This window comes from Haliotis asinina, chromosome 4 (assembly GCF_037392515.1).
Source record: "Haliotis asinina isolate JCU_RB_2024 chromosome 4, JCU_Hal_asi_v2, whole genome shotgun sequence".
In the NCBI taxonomy this organism is placed as follows: Eukaryota; Metazoa; Mollusca; class Gastropoda; order Lepetellida; family Haliotidae; genus Haliotis; species Haliotis asinina.
In genome coordinates, this window is record NC_090283.1 from 9,238,373 (window position 1) to 9,258,962 (window position 20,590).

The 20,590-nt window shown below is 41.3% G+C and overlaps 2 protein-coding genes and 1 pseudogene across 3 annotated transcripts; 1 reads left to right on the plus strand and 2 right to left on the minus strand.

The window, feature by feature from the left end:
- Positions 1-985: 985 nt before the first annotated feature.
- LOC137282215 (flavin-containing monooxygenase 5-like) lies at positions 986-8,422 on the plus strand. Its single transcript, XM_067813950.1, has 6 exons — positions 986-1,105; positions 1,894-2,352; positions 2,993-3,048; positions 4,367-4,757; positions 5,428-5,666; positions 6,300-8,422. Exons 1-6 carry the CDS (start codon positions 988-990, stop codon positions 6,639-6,641), a joined length of 1,605 nt encoding a protein of 534 aa, XP_067670051.1. The 5' UTR covers positions 986-987; the 3' UTR covers positions 6,642-8,422.
- A 1,471-nt stretch (positions 8,423-9,893) lies between these two features.
- Positions 9,894-12,806, minus strand: LOC137280745 (uncharacterized; annotated as a pseudogene).
- A 2,564-nt stretch (positions 12,807-15,370) lies between these two features.
- LOC137281242 (uncharacterized) lies at positions 15,371-19,045 on the minus strand. 2 transcript variants are annotated; one of them, XR_010956717.1, is made up of 4 exons: positions 18,464-18,935; positions 17,523-17,640; positions 16,035-16,723; positions 15,371-15,882 (listed from the first exon to the last, which is right to left on the minus strand). XR_010956717.1 is itself a non-coding variant. In XM_067812386.1 (3 exons), exons 1-3 carry the CDS (start codon positions 18,842-18,844, stop codon positions 16,326-16,328), a joined length of 897 nt encoding a protein of 298 aa, XP_067668487.1. In that variant the 5' UTR covers positions 18,845-19,045; the 3' UTR covers positions 15,371-16,325. The 2 variants fall into 2 exon arrangements, 1 of the variants encoding a protein (XP_067668487.1); XM_067812386.1 differs by having other exon boundaries at positions 15,371-16,723; positions 18,464-19,045.
- Between the last annotated feature and the right edge of the window lie 1,545 nt (positions 19,046-20,590).

Consider the following 20,590-nt stretch of genomic DNA (forward strand, 5'->3'; position numbering starts at 1 on the left):
CAGCTCATTTAATCTGCTGCATCTCAATAATTCAGCCAGCAGTGATAGAGTTTGCTTCGACAAACTAGTGATCTGTATCATGAGCAAGACCCGGCGTCATCGCAAGGTCATGGTGACACGAGTCGCTGTATTTGAGCACAAGGAAGTTAAGTGCCGTATAACTTCCAGATTAATCAACATATAAACCTGTGAACAATTAGTCAGTGAGTTTGTAGGTAATGCCAGTTTTAACAGTATGACAGGTATAAACCGGTGTGTTATCTTTGAATAGAAAACTGGAATTGCTGTATGCCCAGGATATGTTAGTGAAACTAACAATTGTCTGCATGTCTGCCTGTAGTGGTGTGCCTGTCCGTCCATCATTCCTTTCTCTTGTCTGTCTGTCCATCCGCTATTCCTTTTTCTTGTGATCCATGAAGATCCGGGGTACAATAGGTCTTCAGCAACCCACGCTTGCGAAAAAGGCGATTATTCTTGTTGTAGGAGGTGATTAACCAAATTCGGTGGTCAGACTAGCTGACTTGGTTGACATATTTCATCGGTTCCCATTTACGCAGATCAATGCTCATGTTGTTGATCACTGGAATGTCTTGTGCGGACTCGACTCTTTATAGACCGCCGCTATATATTTGGAAAACTGGGTAGTGCTGCGTAAAGCTAAACTCACTCACTTACTTACTCACTCACTCACTCACTCACTCACTCCTACCTTCCGTTTGTCTGACTATCTTGGTCAGTCAATCCATCAGTCAGTCCGTTTGCCCGTCCTTCCTTCCCTTTGTCTTTGTAGTGATCTTTCAGTCCAATGGTCCATCATTCCTTCCATTTGTGTGTCTGCCATGGTCGGTCTTTCCATCCGTTCGTCCTGCTGTCTTGTCATCACCAGGTCCAACGAAAGCTGACACACACGCCACATTTGGTATCTGCTTTGGATTATCTCGATGGTATAAAGATATAAAATCAAACCCTCTCTCTTCCAGAAAAGCCATGGGTGGAAGGAAGAGAGTAGCTATTGTTGGAGCAGGCCTCGCCGGTCTGGCGGCCACCAAGTCGTGTCTGGAAGAAGGCTTGGAACCTGTGTGCTTCGAACAATATGACGACATTGGTAAGTTGATACAAAAATCTCAGTATGATAGAGTTTTACATGTCGATGCAACGTCAGTATAATGTATTCAACATTGATAGTTATGTCACAATCAGTCAGTTTATTTGTCTGTCGCAGCCTCACTTCTGATTTCCCAAGATTGTGTTAGTATTGTGTTACATACAAGCTACTGTCCTTGGACGAACAGATTCGCGCTTCTTACATACCTGACGGTATTCTTAACAGAAATGAAAAAGAACCAAAGCAATCAGTTAATTTAGCTAGTGTTTGGACACAACAAAACAGACAAAATGAATGATTTGTTTGACAATAGACTCTTAGTAATATCACGTCGCGGTCACATAAGAAATGGGCTTTACACTGGAAATCGAAGCCGGGGTCTTCAGAGTGACGAGCGAGCGCTTTAATCACTAGACTACCCGATATCCCCTGAATCACAACAATTAGCCATACCATAGTATAATGATCTCAATATGAGTGTTTCATTACAATAGTGCGATATAATACTTCAAACACTTAGCATAATTTCCATCTGTGTGGGTCTGTTTTACGCCCTTTTCGGTGGTATCTACTGGTCTATATGTAATGAACTTCACACACTGTACGCACTTATTGAATCCAATCCAATCAACCAAGTGTATACACGTTTAGCATTATTTCAACACGAGGGAACACCAAAAGTAGACTTGACACATTGTACTCTTAAAGGGAATCACAAACGCTGCAATCACAAGGGTACCGTCCACGTCGTGAAGACATGGTGTTCATCAGTGAATTATAATCTCCAGGTGGTGTTTGGTACTACACAAAGGAATACAGAGAGGGACAGGGTGCCAGAGCCTTTGATTACCTGACAACCAACGTCAGCAGGGAGATGATAGCGTTCAGTGACTTCCCCTACCCCTCCAACCTTCCGCCATTCCTGAGCCGCACCATGGTTTATGACTACGCCCACAGTTACTGCGAGACGTTCGGTCTCCGCAAACACATCCACCTCCGAACAAGAATCGTCAACATAAAGAAGGCTACTGACTACAACACCACGGGAAGATGGCAGGTGGAGACAATGGATGCCGAAAAGAAGACGAAAACGGAAGTCTATGACTTTGTGATGATCTGTTCTGGTTTCTACAAGAAGCCCCGGATACCTTCTATTGAAGGAATGGAGACATTCAAAGGAACCATTGAACACTCGTACAAGTTCAGAGATGGTTTGCCCTACAAGGACAAGAATGTTCTTGTCATTGGTAAGGAATTAGTTTTTCATAGTCTTTGTGATGTCATTTACCAGTTTACCAAAACACAAAGCCGGTCATTGTGCTGATAAGATCGAATACACAAACTATTTAAGCACACTTTGGACGCAAACACAACTCCTCTGCTCAATCTGCATCTTTGCAAAACGGTTTAGAAAGGGATTTCCCAGCGTTGATGTTTGTCAGTTCAAGCAAGTAACATGATATTTGATCATCTAGAACGTAAAGGAGACGCACGATTTACGCATCCGTTATTTTAAGAGGGAATATACAGGGTAGCGAAAACATTTCCTCTCACGTTATTTGTCTTCATCACAAATGACATCACGAAGTTACCTCATTATGCAATAACTATAATTCATCAAAATTGTAAATGGGGAATTCCAGTATTCATATCAGATCGACAAGTAGCTTTATGATATCTATAATTAACTTTTCAGTTCCCCTGTTAATAATTTTGTATTGTTCCAAACATCTGTAAGTATCTACTGCCATGATTGTTTAACATGCAAAGATCCAGAAATCCACTTGACCAAGGGTCAAATGTTGGGTAAGAATCATTAAACAGTGTGCTTGTGCCCTTACACATGCAGAAGCTTCTTTGTAATATAGTCCCACTTTCTCCCTACAGGGAACTCCCATTCATCCGGAGATGTGTCAGTAGAGTCCTCCTGTTATGCAAAACAGGTAGGTCACGTGGCTGGATAGGACCAGTTGCCTCACATGTTTTTAACTTGCCCTTGTTTTCGTCCTCATTACAAATTTTGCATGGAAGTGTTAGGCTGTACTGGTAATATCTGTTGATTGGTTGTTGAACGACACGCTCAGCAATACCTCAGCCGTATGTAGGCATTCTGTAAGTAATCGAGTCTGGACCAGAGAGACCTTTGATGAACAATATGCGATCTGAGCAGCTGGGATACGAGATTAGTACTGTCGTAAAACCACGGTATACAGTGTCAAACACTGTTGTACATATTGTTAAGATTCGTGTTACATGCAAAATCTTTGAAGCAGCATGACTGCTTTTTCACATGCATTACGATCAAAGACCCTGACAGAGACAATATGGCTCGGATGTGATAAAACCTTACCCAGAGATTTAAACAACGACCCTGAAGAATGTAGACTGAAGGCTAATAAGATAGGATGGGGTAGGATATTGAATAGGATAGGACAGGCTGCTCACAAGTAAATATAGGTTAAATAATGAGGAAATGTAGGAATATCAGGAAGTCACAAGTTAATATATGGAAGCCATGAGAGAAGATCACGAGGTGAAAGTTTCATATAGGGTTCATTAGAGAATATAAGGTCACACGTTGATACATAGGGGTCATGAGAGGATGTAAGATCACAATTTGACACACAGGGGTCATGAGAGGATACTCGGTCACAAGCTATTGTATAGGGGTAATAAAAATATAAGGTCACGAGATAATATATAGGGGTTATGAGAGAATATCAAGAGGTTACAGGTTAATATATAGGGGTCATGTGAGAATGTAAGGTCACAAGTAATGCATAAGGGTCATGTGAGAATATAAGGTCACAGATTAATACATAGGGACATGAGAAAATATCAGAAGAACACTGGGTATTTTATCGGGGTTCATAAACAAAATAAAAGAATCACAAGTTAATAACATAAAATAATATCAAACTGATTATAGTTATTACAGGGTATTAGTTATTATATATGTCGCACATAGCCATGCATATTGTGCTTGCGCAATCAATTAACATGTCATATATTGTGGTATATGGTTCCCTCGATCAATGAATGTCGGTCTCAACGTCACGTCGTATTATAAATCTCAGCTCCCTGGGGAGTATACAATAAGTTATACGATAATATTATGAGCATTTCCAAATCTGAACAGCGTAAGTGCCACAAATGTTAACGCACACAAAGCAAGTAGTTTTTGTCTAGATTCGTGTATCCATCTGAATCAGCAGTATGTTTTGCAGACATATTACTGCTTTCTTCTTCATTCGTCTGCAGGTATATTACAGTGTAGGAGACGGAATGCTCTTGTTGCCTTTGTGTGTCAGAAACGGACAACCGTGGGACCTGACTCTCTTCAGAAGGTCCAAGAAGTGGAACGCAACGAAATTCTTCAAGCTGATTGTCGACACATGCAATGAACGTCTTGATCACAGACAGGCGGGAATCGCCCCATCAACTCCCCAATCAAGGACCAGGGTAATGCTAAATGACAGAGTCCAGTATAAAATCATGAGTGGACGGATTAAAGTTGTCAACAGACTTATCCGTCTTGGACCCCACGAAGCCGAATTCGATGACGGCACTGTCCTGAAGGACTTGGACGCCGTTTTGCTTGCAACTGGATACGATTTATCGATAGACTTTATGGATGAGCCATTTCAAGGAGGTAACTTTACGAATGCAAATGTAAACATAGATTATTTCGAATCATCATTTAGAAAGTCAAGATTGGATTTGTTGTTTCTCTTTTCTTCAAATCGACAAAAGTCTCATGTCATCTTCTATAAACCAGCAGTTAGCAATAACATTCAATACTGAAGTTCCAGTTTTACAGTTTTAGTTCCTTCCACATCCATACATTAGCGTGTGACCATGATGGTCTTGTTTAACAAGGCTGGGATTCTCTTGAGTGTGTGTGTGTGTCTGTGTGTTTGTGTGTGTGTGCGTGGGTTTCTCTCTGTGTGCTGCGCGTGTATGTGTGTTACGTCGAAGCGATGATTTTCTCCACTTGGGGGGACCAACTGCAAGCCTTATATTCATGCGTCAAATATCTGAAAAGCATGCGTTTTGGTGTAACTCTTTATTAGGAATTTGCCATTTTTCACAGAGTTTCAATATGTACTGAACTCATGACAATACTCTCATCACCGTTGCGATTTTTTTTTTACAATGCGCAAGTTCATGTATAGACAGTGCCTATAACCAGTATGGAACATTTTGCAAAATCTAGTTGACTGAAGCAACTGGTTGCATTTACACCAGTGAGTGTACACTTTGGATGGTTAGTATATCAAAAGAAACTGTCAGACATGAAGAGAAGTAACTATTTGTTGCAGAGGATCGGAAGCTGAGTCTGTACAAGATGATGTTCCCCCTACATCAGCACCACACATTGTCTGTTGTGGGTTGTGTGGATTCCGATGGACCAATTCCACCACTTGCGGAGCTGCAGAGCCGCTTCGTTGCACTGGTGTATACGGGCAAGCTTCGCTTGCCGTCACTGAAGGTCATGGCTGACGTGACGGAGAAGATGAACGCCGATATCTTCCAAACGTATGGACGTTACAAATATCTGGTTAGTAAAACACTTAGCAAATGTACCACTAATTTTGTGTTACGTAGAAAGACATTATTCCTACTACAGTCGATGCATGAATGCGACCACTAAAATTCAAATAATAATACATTAGAGACAAGACTTTACTTTTGCGCCGCACTCGGCAATATTCCAGCCATATGGCGGTGGTCTATAAATAATCGAGTCTGGACCAGACAATCCAGTGATCAAGGGCATGAGCATCGATCTACGCAACTAGGATACGATGTCATGTGTTAACCAAGTCTGAATACGATCCGCTTATCGCCTCTACGACAAGCACTGGTTAATGAAGACAGAGTCTGACCCGAATCTGCACGGGTTATCACGGTGGGGGACACCAGAATCCGGGAAAAGAGCCCGGGGCTTCAACGTGACGTGTGAACGCTTTAACTAGATAGTTTATAAAGGCTACACCAACCGCGCTATATAGCGTATTCCGTGAATACTTAGGGTTAGAATATGGTTCTTCCATGATCGCCGTCCTGTTGGGTATGGAGTGATCAACGGCTCGTCCGGCCCAGGATATTTCCATATTTAAGTGTTTCCTTCCTCAATGAAAAAAATATCCACTAGGTCGGGTACCATAAAATGCATTGTTATATATTTCAGATAGCCAACCTTTCTTATCGAGACGACATTGCGAAGCAGATGGGTGTTGCACCCTCCTTGTTTGACCTGATCAAGGCAGGTCCACGACTCGCCTATCAATACTACTACGGGCCTGCTTTTCCATACCACCATCGACTGTGGGGGCCGCATCCCTGGAGCGGAGCCAGAGAAGCGATAAACAATGCCATAAATCACGGTCACTACGGCAAACAAATGCGACACGTCCAAGCTCCGGACATTCCTGCAGCAAACCCTTTCCTCAGATTCATCGTTGTTTCTGCAGTGATTGCCATGTTGGTGCTGACCTATCAGAACAGAGAAAATTTCTGGTTGCCATGGTAACTTGGTGGAATGCTGTGGAGCAAACAAACTACGGGGTGTTATGGTACCTTGCAAATATCCAGCGAATTATTTTTTGATAAGACAGATGCATTTATAAGCGTTTAAGTGTAGATAATGTGTTGTAGTATCAACGTCTTGATAAGGCACTATTTGCGATATTGTTGCCTTCTGTACAGAGTTGCCTCCTTTTGTTATGTCAGGATGCGGGGTCCGAGGGGTGGAAGATGTTTCGTGAACATGACAGTGTTTACGGATATATATTTGAAGTATTTTGCTGAAAATATCTTGACCACTGCGCTCTGAATCAGTTTAATAGCAAAGGTATCATACACTGAGCTATGCTGTATGCATAATTAAACAACCTACTGTATATCGTTCGTCTTATACAGGAATATTACATCATATTCAAACACCAGCTACTGTCTAGTTCCGCGGATTGTTACATTACATATAACTCGCCAAAATGTAACCTAGAAACATAATCGGAAACATATATCAGGCAACTTGCTAACAAACCAATTGTCACAGAACGTACAGTGGCCCCGTCTTGTTAACATGAGTAACCTCCAGAGCAGCATGTAGTTAGAAACGGATTCGGGATTCAGGATTAAGGATTCGAATCTGAACATTTTTTTTCCAGATTCGGGATTCAAATCCCGCATGTATGCAAATTCCACATGCGACACTTGTTACATCATGCATCCTCTCATACATATACAGATATTCTAACAAGATGAACATCTCATTAACAGCGTTTACAAAGTGAAAAGTACACAATATAAACGACTATGTATGGGCGTGCTAATATCGCACTGTGGAAGACTTTGACGATTTAGGAAAAGGATTTATAAAATTAGTTTATTTCTTTAATTCCAAATTTTTTTATTCCTCTTTATAAAAGAAGACGATTCTGGAGATTCCAACTCTGTTGTAGTGAGCTATTGCATTCTGTCTGCTTCACATCGCAGAAGACGCTCCTCGATTGGCGCAGGACAAAATTATGTCAAACATTTAGCAGATCTTAATAAGAGCATATATCAAATGCAAAAAAGCTGTTAATGGATCTGAACACAGCGAACATTAAGAAAACAAACACACAAACAAACAAAACGGAATTCTCGTGTAAATGTTAAGTTCCTTTTTCGTAAACATGTGTTACTGAATCACTATATAGTGATCATATAGGATGCTCATTCATAGCTGATCACCTGTCAAAGACACGTGCGAATCAAATGTACAGTCGCAGTCAATGTGCAAGTGACCAGTAAAAAGTTTCATGAATTGTAATGGGGTCATTTTGTAATCATAACACTCTCTCCGACTTGTTAAGTTGTAATACACTTTTAAATCATGTATGACCTAATGAAAATATTCATCTTATTGGCAGTTTACCTTTGTGTGCTCTATTCCCTTGTGCTTCTACATTCAAAATTCGGGTTTAGTAAATTTCTGGCTTAGCTAGCCGGATTGGCTAGCAAAATATGGAAACTATTTTTTGTGTAACGATTTGTTGGCCAATTGTTTAAACATTTATTGAACTCATGACAATAAACTTTTCTACGTTAGGAATATGCTTTACAATGCATACTCATCAGTTCATATGTAAGCAGTCCTACAAATAGACTTTTCCATACATTTAAAACCCTTTACTGAAGTGAAGGGTTACATATACACAAGTGAACCAAAACTCTTGATGGGTCGTATAATTAATCACGGTTTTTTTCACGATAATCTAGATTTTCTTTCTGTATAAGCAATGTCAAACTCTTGTTAATTATACTATTTACGTGGATAACTGGAAATAAAACATTTCATATCTTTTTTTTGTAAACGCTTGATTGTTTTTAAACATACTTCAATTCTGTTGTGCTCTGCTTGTGGTGACTACACTCACCGGAAGCCAACAGAGTTCCGTCCCTTTGGCATGCAAGGAACTTGCTCATGTGGTCAAATCTTATTCGGTCACGTTACTTTGCTAGGTTTGTTAGCACCATATAAGTGTTCCTGGATTTCGTCAAAGACTAAGCGTATGGAACTTGCATCACATCTGGTTTTCCTCTCAGTTAAGCAGCGATATTATTCATAAATGACATTAAACTGAACCCACTCACTCAATCACTCACGCTTGAGGTAAAGTAGTGAACATGACCAACGAACGTTTACATTGTGCTTCAGTATAATGAACTTTAACGTTCGATGCTCATGTTCTTGACCGCTGGATTGTCTGGTCCAGACTGGATTCTTTACAGACCACCGTCGTGTAGCTGGAGTAAACAACAAACAAGCAAATACAACTCTTAAATACAATCATTTCTTTCAGAAGTAAAGACAGTTTGTAAAGACTCATCCTCAGATATATTTTGCACATGGACTGCTCGTCTTTCATTGGGTGTTTCGTTAGTCTTCTCGTCTCATTTCTCCTCTATTCCTTGTGCCTACACGTAACGCATTTACAATACTAGCGTGTAACATCACATGTAATCTGCATTGAACACTCCACTATCAAGTAACAGTGCTTAAATGTGCATGTCACGCGGGACGTTCTTAAAATAGAAAACATGAACACTACCAGGGCGTTCTCTTTTAGTTGAATAGAGTCACCTAAGCTGAACAAGATCGGTCTACATCCTCTACAGTCCTGTTGTTAACATGGATCACACTCGCAGTCCCCAACGCAGCGACGCCATCGAGTCATGACCACAATATGTATACTGACGCTGAACATTTCGAAGTGTTTTCTTTTGTCACATTTGCATAAATTCTCTCGAAGTCACACTATAGTCACAACAGAAACAAAGCGCACTGGGAAAGGATCGTTGTGTATGCCTTGTGAAAAGCAAAGGAGAGAGGAGCGTTCCTTGGCGCACTCTAAGGATGCAGATGTCATACTTCTTCAGGGACGTCGGATGTGCTGCCCGAGACATGCTGAGTGATGACACCAGGTGTTCGCAAAAAGGGTAGCATCCGAATTATGAAATATTTATGTTAGAAAACGTGTGTAAAAAACTGGAACTCGAAAATAAAGACAAATATGTTCTCGTCGTCTCGTTCTCGTGATTGCCGTCATCAGTTACAAATGAAATGCGTTCTATATATGCAGGTACCTATCGAGCGCAAAGTCTAAATATGGAAGTGCTCATGTCGCCGGCTAGTACTGGAGGACAACTCTATATTTATCCACAACGATGGTTTATATTCGGTATATTCCTCTCTGGCGTTTATTGTACGTCGTGGTGACATCTTTATGAATCGTTATGTCAACCTTATCTTTAGTTGTATTGTCCACTCGATCCAAGTGGGTGATGTTCCTACTAAACAGACGCCAAAGAAATTGAAAGGTGGAAATGAGTAAGAATGCGCCCTCTACGTTCCTGCCAAGCCAAACCGGCAAACAGACACATTGATGACATGTGCAAACACGTGATCATCTTGTTTCAGCCTAACTGTTGCTGACAGGAAGCTTGTGACTAATCTTTCACTCACCTGTCTTCTTGGCTATAAGGACTACAGTACTGCCAAGGTTTGGCAGGTGTGTGTTGGTCCTGCCAATGGTGTGGAGGATGTTGTCAGGGCGTCGTTGTCGTTGGTGGGTCTTGAACGTGAAGAAGGAGTAGATGCAGGCCTGGCTTTGTTACGGGAAGTGTGTTGTTGTCAAAGTAGATGGCGCTGCTTCTGTAGACGGAACCGTAATCATATTCCTCGGCCCATTCCAAACAAGGACGTAGAAGGATTAAAAGTATGTCGCATGACAGCAATCATCCCACGTGAGTGAGACCAGTGCAGCTGATGGTTTAGCATGTTATCTATAAAAGGAACATTGACGATGTGAAATTCAAAACCAGTTTTACTTACATTTAATTTAAAACAGGAAATAGTGTGAGACAATATAGATATGAAATGAGCTGTATGTATGAACACCATATGTGATATTCCTGTCAATGATACGTCTACTTATATGCATTAAGATGAGGCTTGGTAAAATGTAGTGGTCCTGCAATGTTACTGATAAATGTACGTGTTTCATTCAATGGAGCACTTATTGTGATCTCGGGTACCAGGGATATATCGTTTGACACAGTCCCTTCTTGAGCACACATTCGGTTCAAACCCGAAATTAAATCAAATTCCCGGCAGGTAAAATTCCATGTGTTGTTTTTGTTTGTTTGTTTGGTTGGTTGGTTGGTTGTTGTTTTTTTTGTTTTTTTTACGTATCCACGTGACGCAATATACTACAAAACATAATTACATATGTGCCGGATCATCTCTGCCATACAAACACAATACAGATCAACGTATCCACAGAATATTACCATATGTAATTACGCATACTATGATCTCTGTATACTTAATAGCTACAATCAGAGCGTCACTTTCAAGATGCATATGGGCTCAAGTGCAAATACTTTGTATGACTGTGGAGTCATTGTTGTTGGTGTCTTGGTTCCCGGTTCCGACTGCATCATAGAATCTGAAAAGATTCATCTAATCATTTCGTAACGTTCGTGATAAATACATCCACACTAGAACTGCAATATTGCCTAATACAGATCATCTGCACGTGCACTGGGCATCATAAAACTTTACAATGTAATCAACAGTTCTTTTGATTGAAGGAAATGCCAGTATGCATGTAAGGTGTGTGTGTGTGTGTGCGTGCGTGCATGCGTGCGTGTGTGTGTCTTTACACCCCAAATTACCAATATTCCATCAATATGACGGCGGGGGCACCATTACATGGCTTCACACATTGTACCCATGTAGAGAATCGAACTCAGGTCTTCGACGTGATAACAAAACGCTTTAACAACTTTGCTACCCTCACCTCCCGTCTGCATACGTTCTTGGCACTGAATTTACTAAACATGAATAATTTAATAGTTATCGTATAGCCATGCTGGTACACTTCTGTGTTACAAAACTGCAAAAGCATAGTAGTACTATGTTTTTTTCAGATGCACTGCACTCCTACTCATAAGTCTCCTAAGGCCTCCTCCCCTTCCGAAGTCAGATCATCAATAAATTCAGATTGTAAAACCTTTTAATGTTCTTTGTTCTGTTGATTTACGCTGTATTGCCAAGTCAACGTGAAAAAAACACATTCTCCAATGGTAATTCCGAAAAATATAATTATTAGTCATATGACTGCAGTCACGGGTTCGCATGACTCAACTCGTAACATTCCCACATTGTTTATCTGTGTCACATATACAAGATATTATGTAATCGTATATCCGAGTTAAATACACTTTATGAGGAAAAAGACTTACGATTCGCTTGGGATATCAGCCATTAATAATATATACAGCCCAGGATAACATCTAATTGCTATACCATAACGTGTTTTCTGCCTGCTCAGAAGCTTCCAAAATCTAAGCCATAATCGCAAGTCATGTCATCTGCAAGTCTGTACTGGCGATCTAGCAGGGTATCAGACTGAGACTACCCCCTATTCAAACGCACCCGACAATTGCTCACAACATGCTGCATGGTACATCCTAGTGTAGCCGAATTATGGTCTATATAGTATTTACATGGAATCTCTGTTACCAGTATTGCTCATACCAGCACCAGTAATATCACGTAAATGGTTACAATGATACATATTTTTAAATACATAAACATGAATTAATTAAGACTCAGAAGATAGTGCAAATACACTCGCAAGCGCCAATAATCACTGAAGTCCTTCAGTAATTTCCAGACAGCAGACGGAAGTTGAGTCAGTCACGTGATGCAAGTCAATTCTCCTGTCATCACCCGGACTCACATCGGTCGACGCGCAGACACAAGAGCGTCAGTAGACAGACTGCCACTGTCGGTGTCGGGGGTAAAAAAGCCAATACAGTGTTTACTAACAACGACAGCAAATATGCAGATAACACCACGCATTGTGTGGGTAGTGTAACGACTGCGTCAAATTTAGGACATTCACTTCACATGTAAACAAACCAATTCTGCTGCTGAGCGTTATCGTCTGTATATATTTATAGTGGCGCGATTATCTCATGTATGTTCGCGCTGAAGATAAACTCTTAGTGTTCGTATAATGTTATCAATGAAGGTTAACGTCTGCTGGGTATTTAGAAACATTCATAAATCCTCTACGATCAAATGGCAACGTGGTTACTCGCCGAATCGATTACTGGACGCCTTGCTTTTTGACATGTCGCGATGGCATACTGATAGGGAGTTGTGAAAAATACATGTCACGTTCGTTGCCGTTCAGAATACGTACATTAACAGAGAAAGAAATACAATAATCCGGAGTGAACATGGGCCTATTTTAATTATTGTTTCTTGTTTATAGGTTTATCACAGAAATAAATAAAGAGGTCTTTCTATATTTCTATGGTTTTATGAGGTTCAGTGTGGAGGACAGAAGGCGAAGTCCAGGCAGAGAGTATTGCTAGTTAGCGCCATCTTGAGAGTCGATCTGAAAAGATCCCATGTCAAGCATAAGTCATTTCCAGATAAGCAGTTTCCCTATAGATATCAGTTCAAAACGATTAATCAGTAAAGGTGCACACAATGTCGACAAGGTGTTAGTCCTGGATTTTGAGTGCATGTTTATGTGTGCTGCTTATACATTCGTTCATAATCAGCAGGTTTTAAGACCTAACGTTACAAAAAAAAACCGTGTGAACTTTGCTTGGAGTTTTGAATAAACTGCTTATTTATGTGCACCAATATATGCAGGTGTTGAAGGAGTGATGATAAAAAAACTGTTGTATGTAGTGTATGTGAATTTCTGAAATCAACTGACATCAGACACTGAACAGGTGTATGCAGTACCTATTACTCTGATCTATGAATTCATATGAATATGCTTTAGTGACGCGCAGACCATATTCGGTCTGATGTTATAATGTGTAGTTCCATGTACGTGTTTGAGAACATCATTTGCACAAATCTAAAACATCGCGGATAATATGAAACAATTAACTACGTGAAGAAAACTTTTCTTAACTCACATTATATAATAAAGTACTCAATACTAAGGATTAGGTCAACAGACTCGGTGACATGATTTCGACACGCTGGGGTTTTCCACAGAGAAATATTGTTGCCAACAACGTTAAATAACATCTCACTTCAAAGTGAGTGAGTGAGTTTAGTTTTACGCAGCGCATAGCAATATTCCAGCTGTATGGCGGCGGTCTGGACCAGACGATCTAGTGATGAACAACATGAGCATCGATCTGCGCAACTGGGAACCGATGACATGTGTCCACCAAGACAGTAAGCCTGACCACCCGATCCCGTTAGTCGCCTATTACGACACGCATAGTCGCATTTTATAGCAAGCATGGGTTGCTGAAGGCCTATTCTACCCCGGGACCTTCACGGGTTCTCACTTCCTACTTCTTACACAGAGATACCAGACCATGGTTTATGCTCACAAAAAACAACACCCTGAACAAAGTCCTTCTCAAAATCAAGCACGTAAAGAGGCCTCTGTTGCTCGTTTAAGGGGTTATAATATAACGCTCAGCTTACATCCGCCTATCGGACCACCCCTCTGTTATAAACAGTCGTCTTATTAAGAGGGAATAACTGTTTCAAGTTGCCAGAAAGATAGAATGTTGAAAACAGTCTTAAAGCGAACAAGGGGGGCGAAGTGCTTGAATGGTCTCCGTGTTGTCTGTTTAGGATTTGTCCATGTTCTATCCTCTGAGCATCAGTATATTAAACCGTGCATAGTTTGCAGATTCTCCACTTGTGTGCTGCAGGATATATGTCCTATCTGCGCACCCTGCAGATTTGTAATGAAATGTATCAAATCTTCACAGATAGTGGAGGATAAAACAAGCAATTTTTCTCCTTTCTTCTTGTATGCTTCCCTTAATAATTTGTGTTACTCATTTGCAGTCAACATATTTTATACATCTGATGGTCTGTATACATCTACACTAGCTTACATACGTTAATCACTTAACAACAGGTATATGAAACACATGTTGGTGCATCTCTTGCAGTAGGGACATGCACTTCCGCTTTGAAGCTCGTAGAGTTAGTTCCCTTCAACAAGCTAATGAGTCTCGTCAACTACGTGATCATTAATTTGAGGTTTTCCGAGCTGACTCACACATGGCAGTTAATGACATCATGTCACATGTCGGATGGGAAATCCGGAGTGAAAACATTCACACGCTCACACTCGGTATGTCGGCTTAAACAAAATATAAAAAAAAACTATTTGATATGCAAGCACACAGTCTGAAATAGGAGATCATAAGTTTACTTGACGTATGTAAATTCTGTCTTGTTATCTTCCAAACCCTGGTTTGCCTCTCTCGGGATTGGGGTCTGGGTCAAGAAGGCTATCTGTAAACATCTTTATAACTGCATCTCTCTCGTGCACAAGGGCAATGTCGTTTGTTGCCTCAATTAGTTTAATCACAGACCTCAAGTGTGCATGTGCAGAGAAATGTGTGACGGCTACTTGTTGCAGAACTTATACTGCTTACTAACCATTCGCTTTGACTGATCCCCCACCCCCACCCCCTTCCTTCCCAACCCTTTTGTTGTTGGTGTTTTTTTTTATTTGTGAAACTATCTTCTCAATAAATAATCTCTTTAACGTCTAGTTTGAGCAAAAAAAACGGATTATTTTCAATTTGGCAAAAGAAGAATATATTTGCACAGGATGTCGTGTACGTTAAAGTACGAATTGAACTATCACATGTAATACTGTTAAGAATGTAGACACTGAAGGGAAAACACATATCTTCCATTTTTACCCTTTAATGCGAAACGTGGATACAGATGTAACTTGCACAAAGAGGGGGTGGATTATTTCTCCAAGATACACAACTTCCTTTCTTTATTACAATAAATTCGACCGACATCAATCAAGCAACACGAAGGTGCTTCATAATAGGAACTCCCATAGCCCTCTTGATTACACTTCTAAATACAACTCGTGTAAGATTAAGCGTGAAATATCGTTCTACAGACATAAGATCACATATGTACAGAAAATTACAAGGAATATTTCGTGTAATGTTTAATCCTTGTGGCTGCAAATATACGTGTTTCTGCCACTGACACTCAATGCTTATAACGACTGTGTTTATATAATCACAGACATGCATAAATTATCCGATTCTTGCTGCGTATAGATGTACCAATCAACAGCAAGTCTTCCGGAAACACCATCATTGTACTGGGAACGTTTACTGGCTTCTACTTCAAGAAGCGTGTCTTACCTTAGCTATAACTTATTCCCAATGACATTTGCCTATAATGTTCATCTCTATTTGGCCATTTACACAGTGGAATGTGGGTCTAGTAATCTTCCGGAAATACCATTGGTGAATTGTTGTCCATTGGCTTCTCCTGGTCAAGAAGCGTGCCTTACCTTAGCTATAACTTATTCCCAATGACCTTTGCCCATAATGTTCATCTCTATTTGGCCATTTACACAGTGGAATGTGGGTCTAGTAATCTTCCGGAAATACCATTGGTGAATTGTTGTTGTCCATTGGCTTCTCCTGGTCAAGAAGCGTGCCTTACCTTAGCTATAACTTATTCCCAATGAATCTATTCCTACAATGTTCATCTCTATTTTGTCATTTACACAGTGGAATCTAGTTCAATAGATCCCCGAGTTCAGATGCTACCTGGCAGTGGCGTCTGTACTATGATTAGCACCTGAATTCTGTCTTTTTATGGTTCCACTCTCTATGTTCCAAGATAGTACAAACCAATGACGTTTGATGGTGAGTAATTGTAGATGTATGAAACGTTGCTCACATGAACAAACAGGTCATCGTTGCTCCTCAGTCGGATTGCAGCCGAGAGGAAGCTTGTAACGAACCTCTCATTGACTTCCGGCATTGTCTTCTTCGCCAGAAGAAGTACAGAAGGAACTAGATTTGGTAATTGTGAGTTGACCTTGTTGACCGTGTGAAGAATGATTTCAGGTCGGAGACGCCGCTGTTTGGTCTTGAACGTGAAGAATGAATAGATGTAGTAGAGGCCCGACCTGGTGATGTGGAGGTTGTGGCCATTAGTGTCGATGCCGCCACTGATGTAGGCACCGCACTGTCCACAGTTTGAATTCCATGACAAAGACGGTGCTGTAATGAGAGTGAGTGAGAGGAATTTTACATCATTTAAAAGATCGTTCTTTGAGTGCTATTTATCTTGGGAAGAAGAGAACAAACTGAGATATTTAATTTTGGTAAGATTGACGAAGCCTTCAGCAAAGAGTGATCTTGACAAACTATGAATCAGTTTCACAACGAAACTGGGATTAGTTCGAAGTTCTGCATGTACTTGAAATCCACCTGGACTGTATCATGAAACAAGCAAGCTATCTAAACTCAAACAAGTTTATTTAGCTTAAGCTACCCGTGAAGGTCCCGGGGTAGAATAGGCCTACAGCAGCCCATGCGTGCCACAAAAGGTGACTATGCTTGTCGTAAGAGGCGACTAACGGGATCATGTGGTCAGACTCGCTGATTTGGTTGACACATGTCATCGGTTCCCAATTGCGCAGATCGATGCTCATGTTGTTGATCACTGGATGGTCTGGTCCAGACTCGATCATTTACAGACCACCGCCATATAGCTGGAATATTGCTGGGTGCGGCGTAAAACTAAACTCACTCACTCACTCGCTTAGGTTAAACTAAAGTTGCACGAGAAGGATATTTCCCAGGGAGCAGTGAATGAGAAAGAATGCAAGACCAAAAGACATCCGTTGATCCAGGAAACACTAACGCGCCTTGAGCATGTACTATCTGTGTGAATATGACGGCTATACAAATGTCCTATCATTACTGAGTGAATATTAGAGAAATACCTATGAAACATATTTCCACTTTAAAGGACCCGAATTCAGGCGAAAACAGACTGCATGATATAACTACTTACGACGAAGTTTTAAAGCTTCACTGTCGGCATTCAGGTGAGCTCCAGTACATATTTGCTTGTTTCCTGCACTACTGGTTAATGCATCATTGCCTGCTGCTATGTGGAATCTGGCCATAAACTGTAAAAACGTTGATTACAGAACGATCTCAAACGTGCTGCATGTTGTGGCATGCCTACCAAAGATTGGATTCTTTACGAACATCTATACGTTATCCTTGGCAATTGCCACGAATGCCAACAGTCCAAAGTTATTGTGTATTTAAAACAAAACATTATCTCGTTAAGGCATATCTGTCGACTGACAGAATGTCTGAACTGCATATATCAAGAGGGGGTGAGGATGGTGTTACGCCTGTATTGCAATATTCCAGCAATATCAATGCGGGGACACTAGAAAGGGGTTTCAGAAATTGTACCCATGTGGGGAATCAAACTCGGTTCCTCGGCCTGACGGGCGAACTATTTAACCACTAGGTTCACCCCACCGACCCGCATATATCATGATCACAGCGAAGTTCAGTATGATCGTAAACATAGCGTACCACATGCTTATATGAAATCGAAGTGTTCTTACACTTATCCTTCAGACACATGCTTGTGAAGTGAAAAGCGTTTTCGTGTCGCTTTTAGTACACTTTCACCACAAAGACAGGGAACAGCGACACTATTTAATGTTCTAATGTCGTGAAATAATGTTGTGAAATAACGTTGCAACAACGTTCTGTCATGACATTAACAATCTACAACGTTCTCGAAACGTTCTGAGAATGTTGAAAACTTACTCATAATATTACCCGCTAGTCTACATTAATTTTCAAACGGTGACATGAAACAGGCACAAACCAGCAATACACTGAACATGAATATCATTTGCACAAATCTAAAACATCGCGGATAATATGAAACAATTAACTATGTGAAGAAAACTTTTCTTAACTCACAATGGACGAAAGCCTCCACAGAGCTTCTGCATTCCGCAAACAACATAGAAAGGAGGTACCAGTCACGTGATGCACGTACAGCTCATGCAAGTTCGGTTTGTTCTGGTTGGGATGGACCCCCAGCGAACTGCAGTCCGTGCAAACCGTGTTTTCGTGCATATCAAAAACAAGAGCTTCAGGGCGCGGACTGTCGTCTGTTTCATGGTTAAAAGTCACAGTGGTTACCAGCCAAACGACAGCGAGAACATTGATACCCAGGGACACGACAAGGATGGCACCTGCACTACTGCGTTTCCAACAACGACCTCTTTCAAGTCCGCTGGATCTAATGTCCTGTGAGAGATGTTCAACCTTACAATAACTGGTTTCCGAGTTTTCCATTTGATCAGACGAACTCTCACAAACGTTATGCTAAATATCGGTTGTTGTTACCAAGACCGCCATTTTTCAAAAATCGTTAACAGTAATGCGGTTTTCCACGAAGTCGATTTCTCGGAAATGCTGGTGTCGAGTGTGCTGCAGGTGAATAGCTTTGACCTACATATGGCTGTATGTTGCCTGCTTGCACACTTTGTGTTCACTAAACATTACAGGTTATAAATAGAGTTTGGTTTTCCCTTTATCTGTATCCGCGCGGCGGTGTTTCACGGTATACACTGTATGTTTGTAAATTTCGATCCGAACTGATCCGATACTATGCAACTGCCCCCTGCCACGCGACGCACTTCACTAGTGTTATAACGCAAGTTGTATACGTGTGGGTTACTGTACCGCCGTAACCTCCGCATAAAATGTGTTCTATTGATCAGAATCATTTCGAGGGTTTAACGCTAGGTTTAGGCTTTCGTTATAAAAAGACATTGACCTGTAATATTAAGCACAGAATAATTGTAAAGCTGACTTAGGAGAAGTAGAGAGGACTTGAGAGAAGAAGACGAATGGAGTGGAGTTCACTTGATAAGAGTGGAGAAGACTTGAGAGAAATGGAGAAGGATTGGGAGGAGTGGAGCTGACTTCAGAGGAGTGGGAAAGACTTGAGTGGAATAGAGCTGACTTGATGAGATATGAGCTGACTGTAGATGAGTGGAGAAGACTTGAGATGAGCGGACCTGGCTTGAGAGAAGAAAAGACTTGAGAGGACACGTGGAGCTCACTTGAGAGGAGAAGAGAAGTCTTGAGAGGAGAGGAGAAGACTTGAGAGGAGTTAAGATGACTGGGAGAGTTAAGATGAGAGTGGGTAGTGTGTGTGGAGGAGAGCTAAACGCCATGGTGTGAGTTGAGCACAGCGGAATGGGTTGGGGGAGTGGAGCAGAGAGGGATTGGTATTGTGAGTGAAGCAGAGCAGAGTGGGTGGTGTGAGAAAAAAACATGCAGAGACTCACGGACAGACTCACACTGCCAGACACATAAAGAGACAGACACACACAGGCAGGCAGACAGGCAGATACTCACATACACACAAATAGACGCTAATACAGAGACAGACACACACAGAAGATACACACCGACACACACAGAGATATACACAGAGCAGACACTTTCAGACAGACAAAGACAGAGACAGACCGACATACAGAGGCAAAGACCGACACACAGAGCCAGACACACAGAAAGACAGAAACACACAAATTCAGGCGCAGACGAACACATACAGAGACAGACACATACTCAGAGGAAAAGACACATACATACAAATGCAAACATAGACAGGCACATAAAGAGACAGAAACACTTGCATACAGACACATACAGAGACAGAGAGACACACGCAGACAGAGACACTGGCATACACACACGCTGATACAGAGACAAACACACGCACGGACAGACGCATAAAGAGACAGACACACACACAGAATCACACACAAACACTTGCTGAGACCCATTCACAGGAAGACATACAGAAACATGCATGCACCCAGACAGACACATGTGCAGAAACACAGACACGCACAAACACAAAAAACGGACAGACACGCAGACACAGACCCCCAGAGAGACAGACACACCGATGGAGACAAACACGAGAGACACGCACGCGCAGACACACATTCAAGACCAGACACACACAGATGCACAAACACACATGCAGAGAAAGACACGCATACACATACATTCGCACGTTGT

What these genes read in the sequence shown, in the direction of transcription:
- LOC137282215 (XM_067813950.1), top strand. Translation starts at nt 988, where the DNA reads ATGGGTGGAAGGAAGAGAGTAGCTATTGTTGGAGCAGGCCTCGCCGGT. An exon ending in CGAACAATATGACGACATTG is followed by an intron (nt 1,106 to 1,893) that starts GTAAGTTGATAC and finishes TATAATCTCCAG; the next exon opens with GTGGTGTTTGGTACTACACA. An exon ending in ATGGACGTTACAAATATCTG is followed by an intron (nt 5,667 to 6,299) that starts GTTAGTAAAACA and finishes TATATATTTCAG; the next exon opens with ATAGCCAACCTTTCTTATCG.
- LOC137281242 (XM_067812386.1), bottom strand. Translation starts at nt 18,844, where the DNA reads ATGGAAAACTCGGAAACCAGTTATTGTAAGGTTGAACATCTCTCACAG. An exon ending in TGTGGAGGCTTTCGTCCATT is followed by an intron (nt 17,641 to 18,463) that starts GTGAGTTAAGAA and finishes ACGTTTTTACAG; the next exon opens with TTTATGGCCAGATTCCACAT. An exon ending in TGAAGCTTTAAAACTTCGTC is followed by an intron (nt 16,724 to 17,522) that starts GTAAGTAGTTAT and finishes CTCTCATTACAG; the next exon opens with CACCGTCTTTGTCATGGAAT.